Consider the following 12,954-nt stretch of genomic DNA (forward strand, 5'->3'; position numbering starts at 1 on the left):
AGGGGCCCTCTGTGCTGTTGGGGGAAAGCAGCCAGCAAAGCAAAAATGACAGAGCCACGCTCCTCCTCTCCTCCAGGGTTGATGCCGGGAAGCTCCACTATCACCGGAAAATTCTGAACAAAAACGGGCTCATTACGATGCAGTCACATGTGATCCGATTGCCCACCGGAGCCCAGCAGCACTCGATCCTCCTCCTCCTGAATCGGTTTCACGTGGACAGGTATAGCGTGTGCACGCCAAAGCACTCCGTTCTGCCCTGCGCGTTAGGCCTTTACCAACCATGGAGGCTAAATCACAGCACGACCGTAGCTTTTTACTTTTATTGATTTATGTTTTGCTTTTATTTTAGACAGGACGAGCACACACGTACATGCGCAAGCAGGGGAGGGGCAGAGGGAGGGAGAGAATCTTTTAAGTTTTTTTTTAAACATTTATTTATTTTTTTTGAGAGACATAGACAGAGCACAAGTGGGGGAGGGGCAGAGGGAGAGGGAGCCACGGAATCCGAAGCGGGTTCCAGGTTCTGAGCTGTCAGCACAGAGCCCGAAGCAGGGCTTGAACTATGAACCATCAGATCATGACGTGAACCAAAGTCGGGACGCTTGACCATTTGACCCACCCAGGTGCCCCAAGGGAGAGAGCCTTAAGCAAGCTCCACGCTCAGCGTGGAGCCCAATATAGGGTTCGATCCCACAACCCTGGGACCATGATCTGAGGCAAAATCAAGGGTTGGATGCTCAACCAACTGAGCCACCCAGGTGTCCATGACTATAGGTTTTTTTCTTTTTTTTTTTTTTTTAACTTTATTTATTTATTTTGAGAGAGAGAACATGAGCACAAATGGGAGAGAGGGACGGGGGGGTGGGCAGAGAGAGAGAGAGAGAGAGAGAGAGAATCTTAGACTCCACACTCAGTGAGGAGCCCAACGCGGGGCCTGAACTCTTGAACCATCAGATCATGAACCAAAGTCAAGAGCCAGACGCTTAACCGACTGAGCTACCCAGGTGCCCTAGGCTATAGCTTTTTAAAAGAGATTTACTATCTATTTTTGATTGTGAAAATAAGTCATGCTGATTTAGAAAATTCGGAGATTATACTGAAAAGAAGGAAAAAAAATTCCTGTAACCCCATTGCCCAGCAATAGGGACTGTTAACATTTTGGTGAAATTTGGGGGGGAGTATAAAAATAAAAATAAATCAGTCAAATCAGATTTGTTTTGGTGACAGAATTGAGATTGAATTGTATCCGATTTAAAATTGGCATGTTTTTCCAACACGCAACTCTCATAATCAGCCTAGACGGTGAGATGTGGAGGTTGTGCTGAGTGATCACCATGCATGACGTTGCTATTTAGCCTCGGGTCCTGGTCCAGCCAGTATAGCAAGGTGGTGAGATGTGTACATTCCCTTCTGAGGATGAGGGTTTCTGGGAGTGAGTCTCTGACTCCTTCCTGCTCCCTGTTGGGGTGACTGCCTGGCATAGGAATGGGGGAAAGCAGTGTTCCACCACGCTTGAGACAGGCCTCAGCCTGCCCTCCGGCACCTCATGGCCTCCTCGGTGAGACATCCAGAGACCAGGATAGGGAAGGATCGAGCTGGAGTAGGCCTTGGAAAAGGTGGCCCTCGGGTGAGTAAGCGGGAGCCCCCGAGCGCCTGGCCACCAGTGCTCCATAGTGGAGTCGGGCAATGTCACGGAATCCTTGAGAGGCAGTAGGCAGGCCCTTCCTTTCCCTGGACCACGGGGAATGACTTTGACCCTCCCCTAGCCGAACGACAGAGACCTTGCCCATTACCAGTGGCCAGGCATGCTCTCCAAATGGGAGGTGAGTGAACACTCAGGATTAAGTATAAGTTTTAAAGTCGACAGTGTCCACTGCCTAGCACAGGCCTGGGCCCAAAGAAAGTGCTTGATATACATGTAGGCAGACTGTTGACTAAGGATTTCCAGGAGTAATGATATCACTGTATTCCTGTCAAAATTCCAAATTTGTCGTCAAACCTATATTTTAGAAATCCTACTGGAGAGAGAATCATGCTTCGACAGTTTGCATTTTATTTATTTATTCTTACTTTCCACTAGTTAAATACAGTATCACTAGACTCCTACCTGGTGTAGGCGGCAGCTGTGGGTGGAAGAGATTAACAGTGGACTAAGTCAAGATCTGTTTTTAAATCTTTGCCCCTTACTTGGGCAAAGGCACTTGACCTCTCTGAACCACGGTTTCTTCTCCTAGAAAATGGCCATGACTCAGTGCTTGGTATTAATTCACATGCAGTAAATATCTGTGCCTTCCTTTATCCTTTCATGTGTTGAGAGGCAGTCGAAGTGGAGAAGTGGGTGTAGACTCTGTATCCCATACATAAGCCCTCCTTGACCCTGAGCTTGTGACCAATTAAAGTCAAGGTCATCTTCCCAGCTATACCCTGCCCCCAGCCTCCCCAGGCACACATAGTCGGGAGCCCTCCGCTCTCTTTCATAGCTTCCTTGGTGGCCATTAGCTTGGAAGCAGTCATTTATGATTCTACACAATAAAAATGAGTTGGGGGTTGGGCTTGATCAGGCCAGTGAAGTCAGAGCAGAGGCCAGCCTTCAGAATCAAAGGCATCATGATATAGCGAACAGAGCGCTGGATGTGGGCAAGGACCTAAGTTCCCGTCTTGAGTCTGAAGTTTAGAAAACCTGTTTGAGTTCTTTATGAAATAATCCCCTCCTTCACCAAGCGATTTATATAGAAATACCTAAGGTCCTTCCTCAACTTGATGCTATTATAAAAACATAAGGCATTTTGAAGAATCCTTACGGGTGCAGCCCAAAGGTCTAGTTTGTACACGGCCACTACCTAGGTGCCCTTGGCCATGTGACCGAGCCACTCAGAGCCGGTCTCTGCCCCACCAAGTGCGCGTTGTGGGCTGGATGGTGGCCGAGACTGAAGATGAAGGTTCTGTAGTTTGGGATGTGGTCACTGAAGGCTTGCGAGGCACTCTTTAGCAATAGGTTTGACCAGACAGGCTGTTTTGTGTTTCTCACAGGAGGAGCAAATATGACATCCTCATGGAGAAGCTCTCGGGTGTGCTGAGCACACGGAGTAACCAGATGGAGACCCTGGGCAGGCTGAGAGAAGAGCTGGTAAGTTCCCCGGGGCCGCCTGTGCTCTGGGCTGGACTGAACTGTGCCACAGCCTGGACATCTTTGTTTAGTGTACCTTCATGGTGGCTTGTAATCAGCCCTGTTCACAGACTTAACCGTCCTTAACCTTGAAGCGAGTGGGATCTTCCTTTGTTCCACGGAAGGAAAAAGTGCCCAGGCCTTCATCGAAGGCCTTCCTGCCCTAGGCTGGCTCCCATTTTCCCCAGGGTTTGCTCGAGGCCCTGTGGTATAAGTTCGTGTGGAATGGTGGACCTGGGCACTTAGGGGTGCTTCTGTGAGCACGCTTCTAATTCCATCACACCGGTTTAACACTGAAATGATAGTGTGACGGCACGGGGAGAGAAGTGCTTACCCACCGGCCTAGTCTCTGGGCCCCGCGGTAGAGGTGGGGGGAGGAGGAAAGCACGGAGGGGGCATGTGGCCCCCAGGCTGATTCGAACAGTGTTCGGCGGAGCCAGCATTAGACGGGGGAGAGAAACAAATTGCCCTGCCAGTTAGACAGCGGAACTTAAACCTGAAGTTTAAAGGCAGCCTGTTTGGGTCATAGTGATTAGCCCACAAAGGACCGTGATTTGGAATCTGATTATCAACATCAGGGTTGGGGCGCCTGGGTGGCTCAGTAGGTTAAGCATCCAAGTCGGGATTTCAGCTCGGGTCATGATCTCGTGGTTCATGGGATCGAGCCCCGTGTCGGGCTTCATGCTGAGCTTGGAGCCTGCTTGGGATTCTCTCTCCCTCTCTCTCTGCCCCTCCCTGTCCCTCAAAATAAATAAACATTAAAAAAAACCAAAAAATAATCCTTGCTCCTCACCTTCTGCTGCATTGGTGAGTGGAGCCCTCATCTCTGATTCCGTCATAGAGGGAAATGGGCCTCTTCTCTTTGTTAGATCTCCTCTACGCCCGAGCCCCTCATTTGTTCGTTTATTTATTTAGAGCTAGAGAGAGCACACGAGCAAGGAAGGGCAGAGGGAGAGAGAATCTTAAGCAGGTTCCATGCCCGACACAGAGCTCGATCTCCTACTCCCGACTGAGATCATGACCTGAGCAGAAATCAGGAGTCAGATGCTTAACTGACTGAGCCACACAGGCCCCCATGCCCAAGTCTCTTTGAGGCAGAGCTTAGGAACTGAGGCCTGGGGGTCAGATTTGGCCTATATGTTGTTGAAAGTACATTTGACCTGGCATTTTTTTTTTTTTTTTTAAACTGAGATTTCACAGACAAATCTAAGTTCCCTGCTTCCTTTGACATATCAGAGGCTCCGTCAAGCCTGGGCCTGCAGTCTCTCCTGATGGCAGTCAGCTAGAGCCAGCTGTGTGCTGGCCAGCCGCCCTTCCGCCCACCCCGGCCAGCCCCTTCCTTCCTGCCACCTCTCAGACACCAGGCCCTTGTCATTTGTCATTACATGTGCACTGCTGTTTGTGGTAAGAAATATTTTTCGGTATCTGAGTCTCCATGAAGAGTGGAGAATGAAAGAAAAATACATCTTTCTCTTGAGAGATCCTAGTAGAAATGAAGAAAATCCCTATTTAATAAACAAATCTCTGCCCACATTGTTCCTCATATTTCTTGTCCAGCAGACATCGGTGATTGAAACCCTCCGCCCTACTGGGTCACTCGGGCGTGCGGAGACCGGGCAGGTCGGGTCCCAGGTCAGCACTGCGGGCTAAGTGATACGAGTGGACTGTCACAGGGCGTTGTTCTCTTATTTCTCCAGCAGATACTTTAGTGAATGTCTGCTTTGAGTCAGGACTGTGTCCTGTACTTCGATGACAAAAATTAGTGAGGATGACAGGTCTCCCACTGTCATGGAGCAGTCTCACTGGAGAGGCAGACGTGCGAACACATGCTCAGGCTCGAAGGCGCCTCGCAAGGACGCGCTTGCTTCAGGGAGCTGGGAGAGGCTTTATAGAGCAAGTTGCAGCTGAGCTGGGCTGTGAAGAAGTGTTCCCAAAGTAGACAGACAAGAAATGGCAACTCGGGCACGGGAGGGTGGCTCCAGCAGGTTGTTAGAGGCGCAGTAACCGAGCCGTCACCAGGCAGCAGTGTGCTCAGGCAGGAGGAACGGCAATGTGGCTGGAGCGCTAAGAAAGGTCTAGAGCACCGGGCTGAGGGGCCGGTTTGTGGCCTTCAGCCTCGTAAACCGCCGGTGGCAATTCAGAGACGGAGAAGTTACGAGGAGGGAAGAGTGTTTATAGGAAATGAACCTGGCAGAGGAAGGGAGATTGGAGGTGTGGGTGGCAAGGTGGATGCTGTTGACTCTGGCCGGGAGTGATGACCGCTAGAAGGGAGATGTTTTGGAGAGGAGCTAGCAGGGCGGAGTGAGCGCCTGAGGCCAGGACGTGGAGGTGAGTGAAAGGGAAGGAGTCTTGCTGTCCGGCTTGAGTAATGGCTCCTCATTGAAGCCGATGGGGCTGGAGGGCAGGCTCCCGAGAGCAGGGACCGGGGACCAGCGACCGTGCCTGTTTGTTCACCACTGAAGCCCCACCAGGCGGACGCTGCCTGGCCCATGGTAGGCGCTCAGTAAGTATTTGTGGAATGAGTGTCTGAATAAAGTAGGGAGTTCAGAAGGAGGAACACGTTGGCACGAGGACGAGGCGCATGACAAATTTGATGTTAGGATTTACTGAGTGTGACAGTCTTCTGGGACTTTGACTTAGTGATGTCTCATCGGCAGCCAGAAACAGGGTCAGAGGAAGCGGAGCAGGATTTGGTGAATAATTAGCCAACACGTGAGGTTGATGCCATGAATAGGCATGCTGTCCTTTGGGGGGAGTGGGGGAGGCTCACACTGCCTCTTTCCCTTGTTGCTGGGCAGATTGTGCAAGACCCTGATGGCAGACCCCCCCCAGAGGGCAGGACTCCATCATCCTCTCCCGCGCTTGGGATCGTCCAGGACGTAGGACACTATGTTAGGGGCTGGGGTTTGATGTATGAGCTTCCGTAGGGTCTTTCCATGATGCCGAGGGCACAGCTAGATTAACAAGAGATCCCATTTACAAGCCGGTGGCTTCGGATGAGCCATATGTGAGTCATCTGTAATTCCTTGATAGCCGTATGTCCTCCTGCCCGAGGGCTGGGGCACTGGCTGCTCTGAGAGTTGATCACATATGTGGTGGCGGCAGCCCGCAGACATTTCACTCCCTCTCTCTCCCCCAGAGAGTAAGAGGAAACCCGTAAGACTCCACTAAAGGCTCTTAGTGGTAAGTGCCTCCTGTCATTCAGCCCATGGCCTACAGCAGCCGGAACTGGCCTCATGACTCCAGGGGCGGCCAAGTCAATGCTCGTCGCAGCCAGGATGGATTTATGAACAAATGAAACAGGCCGAGTGTAAAAAATGTTTTTGCTCTCGGTATGGATTCAAGAAATATGTAACCCTCCTGGTAACTACTGTAGGAGAAGACAGCACATAACTGGTGACCTTCAACTCCAATGTACCAGAGGCTGATGGGGCCACCGTGCATGGGCCTGCCTGTCGTGGCTCCCTCTGACTGCTGCTCTGAGGAACCCCAGTCCCAGTCCTTGGATTTTTTTTCTAGGAGAAGCTAGAACCTGCTTCGTATATATACATATATATATACACACATACATATATGCTTATATATGTTTATATGATATATATACACACAAACATGCATATGTATGAAATCTCTCACTTTCCAACGTTGGCAAGTAAATCAGTTATTTTCAAAAACGTGCCGATGGAAAAGCATGGCCTGCACTGGAGGCTGCACATCAGTAACCCCTGCAGTTAGGGACATGTAGGGTCATTATGGGCACGTTGCCTTGCAGAGCTGTGAGCGGTGGGGCGCACGTGATCATCCTCACGTTGTGGAAACTTCACTGATAGACTACAATTTTCTTTCTCCTGAATCTTTTTTTCTGTTTGTTCCATTGCCTGTGAGAGGTGTGTGTGTGTGTGTGTGTGTGTGTGTGTGTGTGTTAATGATACACTTCCTTGGTTAGAAAACCAAACCACTGAAAAAGTATACAGCGAAAAGCCTCCTGGCTCTGCTCCCATCTGCCTCACTCCCACCCCTATGTATCCATTTATAGAATCATCTACACCTTCTTCTGTTCCCTTGACAGCATAGCTTGGAGTCTTTCCTCATTAGCCCCTCCAGTGCTTCGTCGCTCAAGATAATCGGTTAACTCAGGTCCTGAGCCTGTGTTCGTTCACATGACTTTAGCGGTCGCAAACGCCGTGCTCGTATCTGATGGCAGCTCTTAAATTGTGTGTTGGCAGGGGCTGTGCGAAAGGACGTTTAAGCGGCTGTACCAGTACATGCTGAATGCTGGCCTCGCGAAGGTGGTGTCTCTCCCCTTACAAGAGATTCACCCTGAGTGTGGACCTTGTAAGACAAAGAAAGGTAAAGAGTCTCAGCCTCTGTTCCCTTGGCTGCGCAGACGGCTTTCTCTTCTCCCCTCCAAGCTCCAGCCTTTCTGTGTCACTACGTTGGGCCTTGCGGTGGGAGGACTTCACGTATTTGGTCGAGTCTTCATGAAAGCAACCCTAAGGGCCCGCACCCATCTCCGTGTCGGTGTCCCTCCAACATCTCTGCTCCGTGGCGTCCAAAATCAAGTTCGTGTTTTCCTTCTTACGCTAAGCCACTGTTCATTCCAGCATTTGGAAGTCCCTCAGCTGTGGGGCATGATCTCATTCTGTAGCCCTTGCGAGGTAGGTGGTAGGGTCACCTTTTAGGTATAAGAAAATAAAACTTAAGAGGTGCTAGTAACTTACAAAAGGTTGAGCAGTCGTAAGTGACAGATGTGGGATTTGAGCCTTCCAAGAGAATTAAACTAAGGACAGGAGACTATAAACTTTAAAAACCTTCCTTAGTGCTTTATTTTTCTCTATCCTTGATTTTTACACCATGCTGTTCCTGACCAACCGAAGTCATTTAAAGAGCCGAGGGTCAGAGCTTTCAGTGAAAGATGATAGATGGAGTATACGCATGTATCTGCACTCTCCCCAAACTCCTCCCTAGTGACAACAAGGGATAGAAAAGGAACAAACCAGCAGGTACAAAGAGGCTAGGGCAGGAATGACAGCACAGAGTCAACAGTATTCTGGTGCTCGAGGCAGATGAACACGTGGTAACAGACTGAGCGGCCTGGGGAACCTGAATGCCTGTGTATGGCAAGAGCCAAGGATTGATGCCTCCACTCCCGAAATTAACTAAAAATGTGGAGATCCCAGGTACCCTTGAGCACAAGTTTGGATGGTGCCAGAGACGAGGGGGTTGGTTGGCAGCGTGTGCGAGAAGCCACCGCTTCCCCAGGTCCCCTCCCTTACTTTGCATGGCCGGGGTAGAAGTCCTTTCCCACACAAGTCTGGGCTTATCTCAGGATAAGATGCATGAGAGTGTCTCTGGGCTCGCAGACCCAGCCGGGGACAGGGTGCCCTGCTTGCAATGGGACACAAAAAGGTGAGGGTCCTCTCACTGCGGTCCCCCCATGTGGCTCCTGAACATTGGCGGCCAGACTTACTGTCCCCTAGGCCAGAGGCTGGAGGCTGCTTTCCTGCAGAGACCAACCTGTCCGAAAAACGCCCTCCAGATGCTGAAATCTAGGGGTATCCCAGCAACACAGCAGGCCCCTGCCCGCTCACCGTTCCTGGAACCCCACACCATGACAGCCTCTCCCCTGCTCCTCCTCACCCTGCACGACATCCAGAACACAGGCTCCAGGCAGCAACTGAATACTTCCCTGAACATCTGAGAACTGTAACAGGAATGTAAGAGAGACAAATGGGGGAACTAGGAACAAAGTGAGGAGCAGAGGAAAGCCTGGAAGGACTTGCAGAGAGGAGGTGTCGCATCCGTGAAAACGCAGCGAGAAGCTCTAAAGGGGGGACGGACGGAAGATAAAAAAGAGCTGTTGGAAATAGAAGAAATCTGCTTATCGCAATGAAAGAGTTAGCGGGAGGGAAGGTGGTAAGATAAAGTTGAGAAGGATCTCCGAAACTCAAAAGAGGTGGGAAGTAGAGCTCAGTTGAAAACAAGATGCTAAGCCTCGAAGGTCCGACAGCCCGCACGACGGGCTCACAGTGGGGGAAACGGAATGTGGGCAGGGGAGGAGAGGGGAGAAGGTGATGAGAAATGACACAAGGGATTCTCCCAGATCTGCAGCACGGAGGTTCTAGAGCAAGAGACCTATCAGGTGCCTAGCGTGAAGAACCTAACAGAAACCCACACCAACACCCACCATCCCGGAACTTGAGAAACCCAGAGCCAAAGAGCCTCCAGAGAGGAGACGTCAGACTTCCCGGGAGTCACCGAAGCTGGGTGGCCTTGGAGCAGTGCTTTCCTTCTGAAGGGAATGGACTTTCAGTCTGGAGTTCCTTTATTCAGCTTTTGCATCGATGCGCTGTGAAAATCAGGAATCTGAAACCGCTCGTCTCCCATGTTCCCTTTCAGGAAGCTGCAGGAGGATGCCCACCATCAAACAGCAGACTGAAACAAGAGGCGGGGAAAATGGGGTCCAGGGAGTGAGGAGACCAGGAGAAACATGGGAAGGTGGTGAAGGGAAGTCACCATGACCGGCACGAGGGCAGCCCGTCCACAGGGGAGCAGGAGAAGGGGGCTCCGGGAGGGACGGAAGTCCACGCAAAGGATCAGTTGCCCGGTGGGTGTGAATGTGTTTAGAGAAGGTTGTATGTGGGCAGAGAGTCTGCGTGTGAATTAGTGACAGGTACGCAGAAAACCAAGCCATTGGGAAAAAATGATGTTATTAATTCCAGGAAAACCAAAAGGTGTATGAGAAAAAAAGGTTGGGGCCTGTAAGCTTGACTTTGTGGGCAACCTATCAGTCACTGCCCACCCTAACTGGCTCCCTGTATCTGAGAAAAGTCTCCGATGGGGAGAGGAGATGGGAACACACCGATATTATCATCCAACAGGTGAATAAACCAGGGAAGGAGCCCCCAGGGGCGTAGGGGAAGCTCCTAGAGGGCACCTCCCCTTTGAGTCCCTTCAGTGCCGAGTGCACACGCGACTGGTCGGATGCCTGGCACCCCTCTTCTCGAGAACGGGTGGGCGGCATCAGCCTTTTGAGGAGGAAGAACACCGGGAAGTACTGCTGGGTCCTGTGGCAGGGACAAAAGTCCCAGGCTTACGTGCATATGACTCAAAGTGGGATTATCTGAATGCTTAAAATAGTCATTGCCTGTGGGTCTGTTAATCTTTTTTTTCTTTTTTTTTTTAATTTGAGAGTGTAAGCGGGGGAGGGGGCAGAGGAAGAGAATCTTTTTTTGTTTTTAATGTTTATTTATTTTGAGAGAAGGAGCGTGCACACACATATATACACACGTGGGGGAGGGGCAGAGAGGAAGAGAGAGAATCCCATGCAGGCTCCATGCTGTCAGCACAGAGCCCAACATGGGGCTCGATCTCACAAACCACAAGATCATGACTTGAGCCAAAATCAAGAGCCTGATGCTTAACCGACCCAGCCACTCAGGTGCACCCCCTCTTTTTAATTTGAGAGAGAGACTGCACGCGAGTCGGGGGGAAAGGAGTAGAGGGAGAAAGGATCTTATTAAGCAGGCTCCAGGCTCAGCATGGAGCCTGACTCAGGGCTCGATCCCATGACCCTGGGATCATGACCTGAGCCTAAATCAAGAGTCAGATGCTCAACTGACTAAGCCCCCCAGGTGCCCCAAGAGAAAGAGAATCTTTTTTTTTTTTTTAATTAATTTATTTTAATTTTGAGAAAGAGAGAACACGAATAGGGGAGGGGCAGAGAGACAGAGAGAGAGAATCTGGAGCAGGCTCATTGCCGTCAGCACTGAGCCCGATGTGGGGCTCGAACTCACAAACCATGAGATCATGACCTGAGCTGAAATCAAGAGTCTGATGCTCAACCAGCTGAGCCACCTAGGCGCCCCGAGAGAAAGAGAATCTTGAGCAGGCTCCATACTCAGCATGGAACCCAACTCAGGGCCGAATCCCATGACCCTGGGATTATGATCTGAGCCAAAATCAAGGCTCAGACACTCAATGACTCAGCCATCTAAGCGCCCTTAATCATCTTTATTTCCTGATTTCTTGCAAAGAAGACATTAAAAATAAACAGACTGGATTGATTATATTTTTAAAGTAGAGAAACTAAGAAGGAAATGCCCTTAAATAACCTTTCTTGCTGGGCGGGCAGCCACGGAGCAAAGCTTCTCCCAGGCTTGAGGTCCCTGGAAATTCAAGCCAGCCGCTTGCAACTGAGACACCTGAGTGAACTTTGATGTAAGACAGCCCTGGGTCAGAATTCTTATTTTGTCACTTCCTGTTGGGGTGACTCTCAGCAAATTTTGACCTCTCTGTACCTCAGTTTCCTCAGCAGGGTTTTCTGGAGATAATAATACAACTTTCCAGAGTGTCATGGGGCTGCCAGAAAACCGTGCACACACAGCGGGGGCCACAGAATGGTAACGGCCACATGTAGCAATGTATTTTGCTTGGTTCACGGCATCTGTTTTCATTGGGTAGGTTACCGGTCTTTTAAAAATCAGAAATTGCACCTAAGAAGTCAGCCTTTCAACTTGCCTGCACAAATGAAATTAGGCAACGTGAAACTGCATTTCTTTAATAGTAAAGGGTCAGGCCCCATTCCCCAAGGACACCCCGCTTCCTGCTATGTAGCCCATAGCCAGCTTCACTCTGGTATGTCATCGACCTGACCCTGGAAGGTGTGTCTGTGGTCGGGGTTTTCTTGAGGCCTGGTGCCTCAAGAAGCAGGCCTGGTGCCTGGAAGCTCTAGAAGCTTCCGAGACTGAGTACTGATGGTAATGATGGCTTTGGCTCCTTCTGTAGGGTTAAGTGGGCAGGCACCTAAGACAATGACGATTGGAAATTTTAGATTGTCACCCACAAGCACGGTGAGCCCATTCTGACTGTCCAGGGGACTCATCTCTCCCCGGTGGGCTTGCACCCACCTTCTGCTGCTCAGGTTTATCGGCTGGGTTCCCCTGACTTCCTCTGTCACACTGTGATTTGGTTGTTTGTGTGACTTTTTTCCAAACTAAGTAGCTTCTTGAGAGCAGCCACCACACTCCTCACATCCCTTCTATCCTTGAGACCCGTGCAGGGTCTGCTTGGAATAGAGTAGGGCTAAGCAAATGCTTAGCAAATTTAATTTAATTAGGTACCACTTCAGTTACTTTCCTTGGGCAGGAGACAAGGGATGAAGGCACAGTTTTAGTCTTTTTTGCCTTGTGCGTCATCCCACTTTGCAGAATTAATATAAACCTTCCCTCTAAGGCATTAGGAAGCAGACAAGACTTAATAAGTAAAGATGAGGGATTACTTCGTGTGCTTGGATATATACGAGTTGTTTCTAAAAGCTGTAAATAGTTTGGGTTTCACATATTTCAAATACATTACAGTAAGCTGCAGTGATCTGCTTTGCAGAAAGGCGGGGTGGGGTAGGGGGGAGTCTGGGTAATGAAAACAATCACCCCGAACTGATCTGTTTTGCAAATTTGGATTATAGTCTTCAAGAGTGGACTAGTCAGACTGTATTTATTCAGTTGGACTGAGAACAAAAGGGAAGAGAAAGAGAAGTTAATGGCATGATCCTTCATAAAATAATGGCAACTGGAAGCAGTTGACAGAAGTCGTGCCTCCCCCCCCCCCCGCGGCTAATGATGGAGTCTGTCAGTCATCGGGTTTTCCAGGTTGGGTGACGAGGCGGGTCCAGCATTGAAGAGGATGGGGGAGGGGCCCTAGCATCTGTATCACCCTGTTCGTGATGTAGCCTCTTCCCATAGCTATTAACCCAGGGCCCTTAAAAAATAAGGAACAAGTTCAACAAG

The 12,954-nt window shown here is 50.1% G+C and overlaps 1 protein-coding gene across 1 annotated transcript in view; it reads left to right on the top strand.

Annotated features, from left to right (window-relative positions):
- GTF3C1 (general transcription factor IIIC subunit 1) overlaps positions 1-12,954 on the top strand; it is a 75,079-nt gene that overhangs the window by 9,804 nt on the left and 52,321 nt on the right. The window contains exons 4-6 of the mRNA XM_045460773.1: positions 77-220; positions 3,031-3,127; positions 7,393-7,516. Of these exons, the coding sequence (XP_045316729.1) occupies positions 77-220; positions 3,031-3,127; positions 7,393-7,516 (365 nt within the window). The remainder of the gene's footprint in view (positions 1-76; positions 221-3,030; positions 3,128-7,392; positions 7,517-12,954) is intronic.

This window comes from Leopardus geoffroyi, chromosome E3 (genome assembly GCF_018350155.1).
Source record: "Leopardus geoffroyi isolate Oge1 chromosome E3, O.geoffroyi_Oge1_pat1.0, whole genome shotgun sequence".
Classification (NCBI taxonomy): domain Eukaryota; kingdom Metazoa; phylum Chordata; class Mammalia; order Carnivora; family Felidae; genus Leopardus; species Leopardus geoffroyi.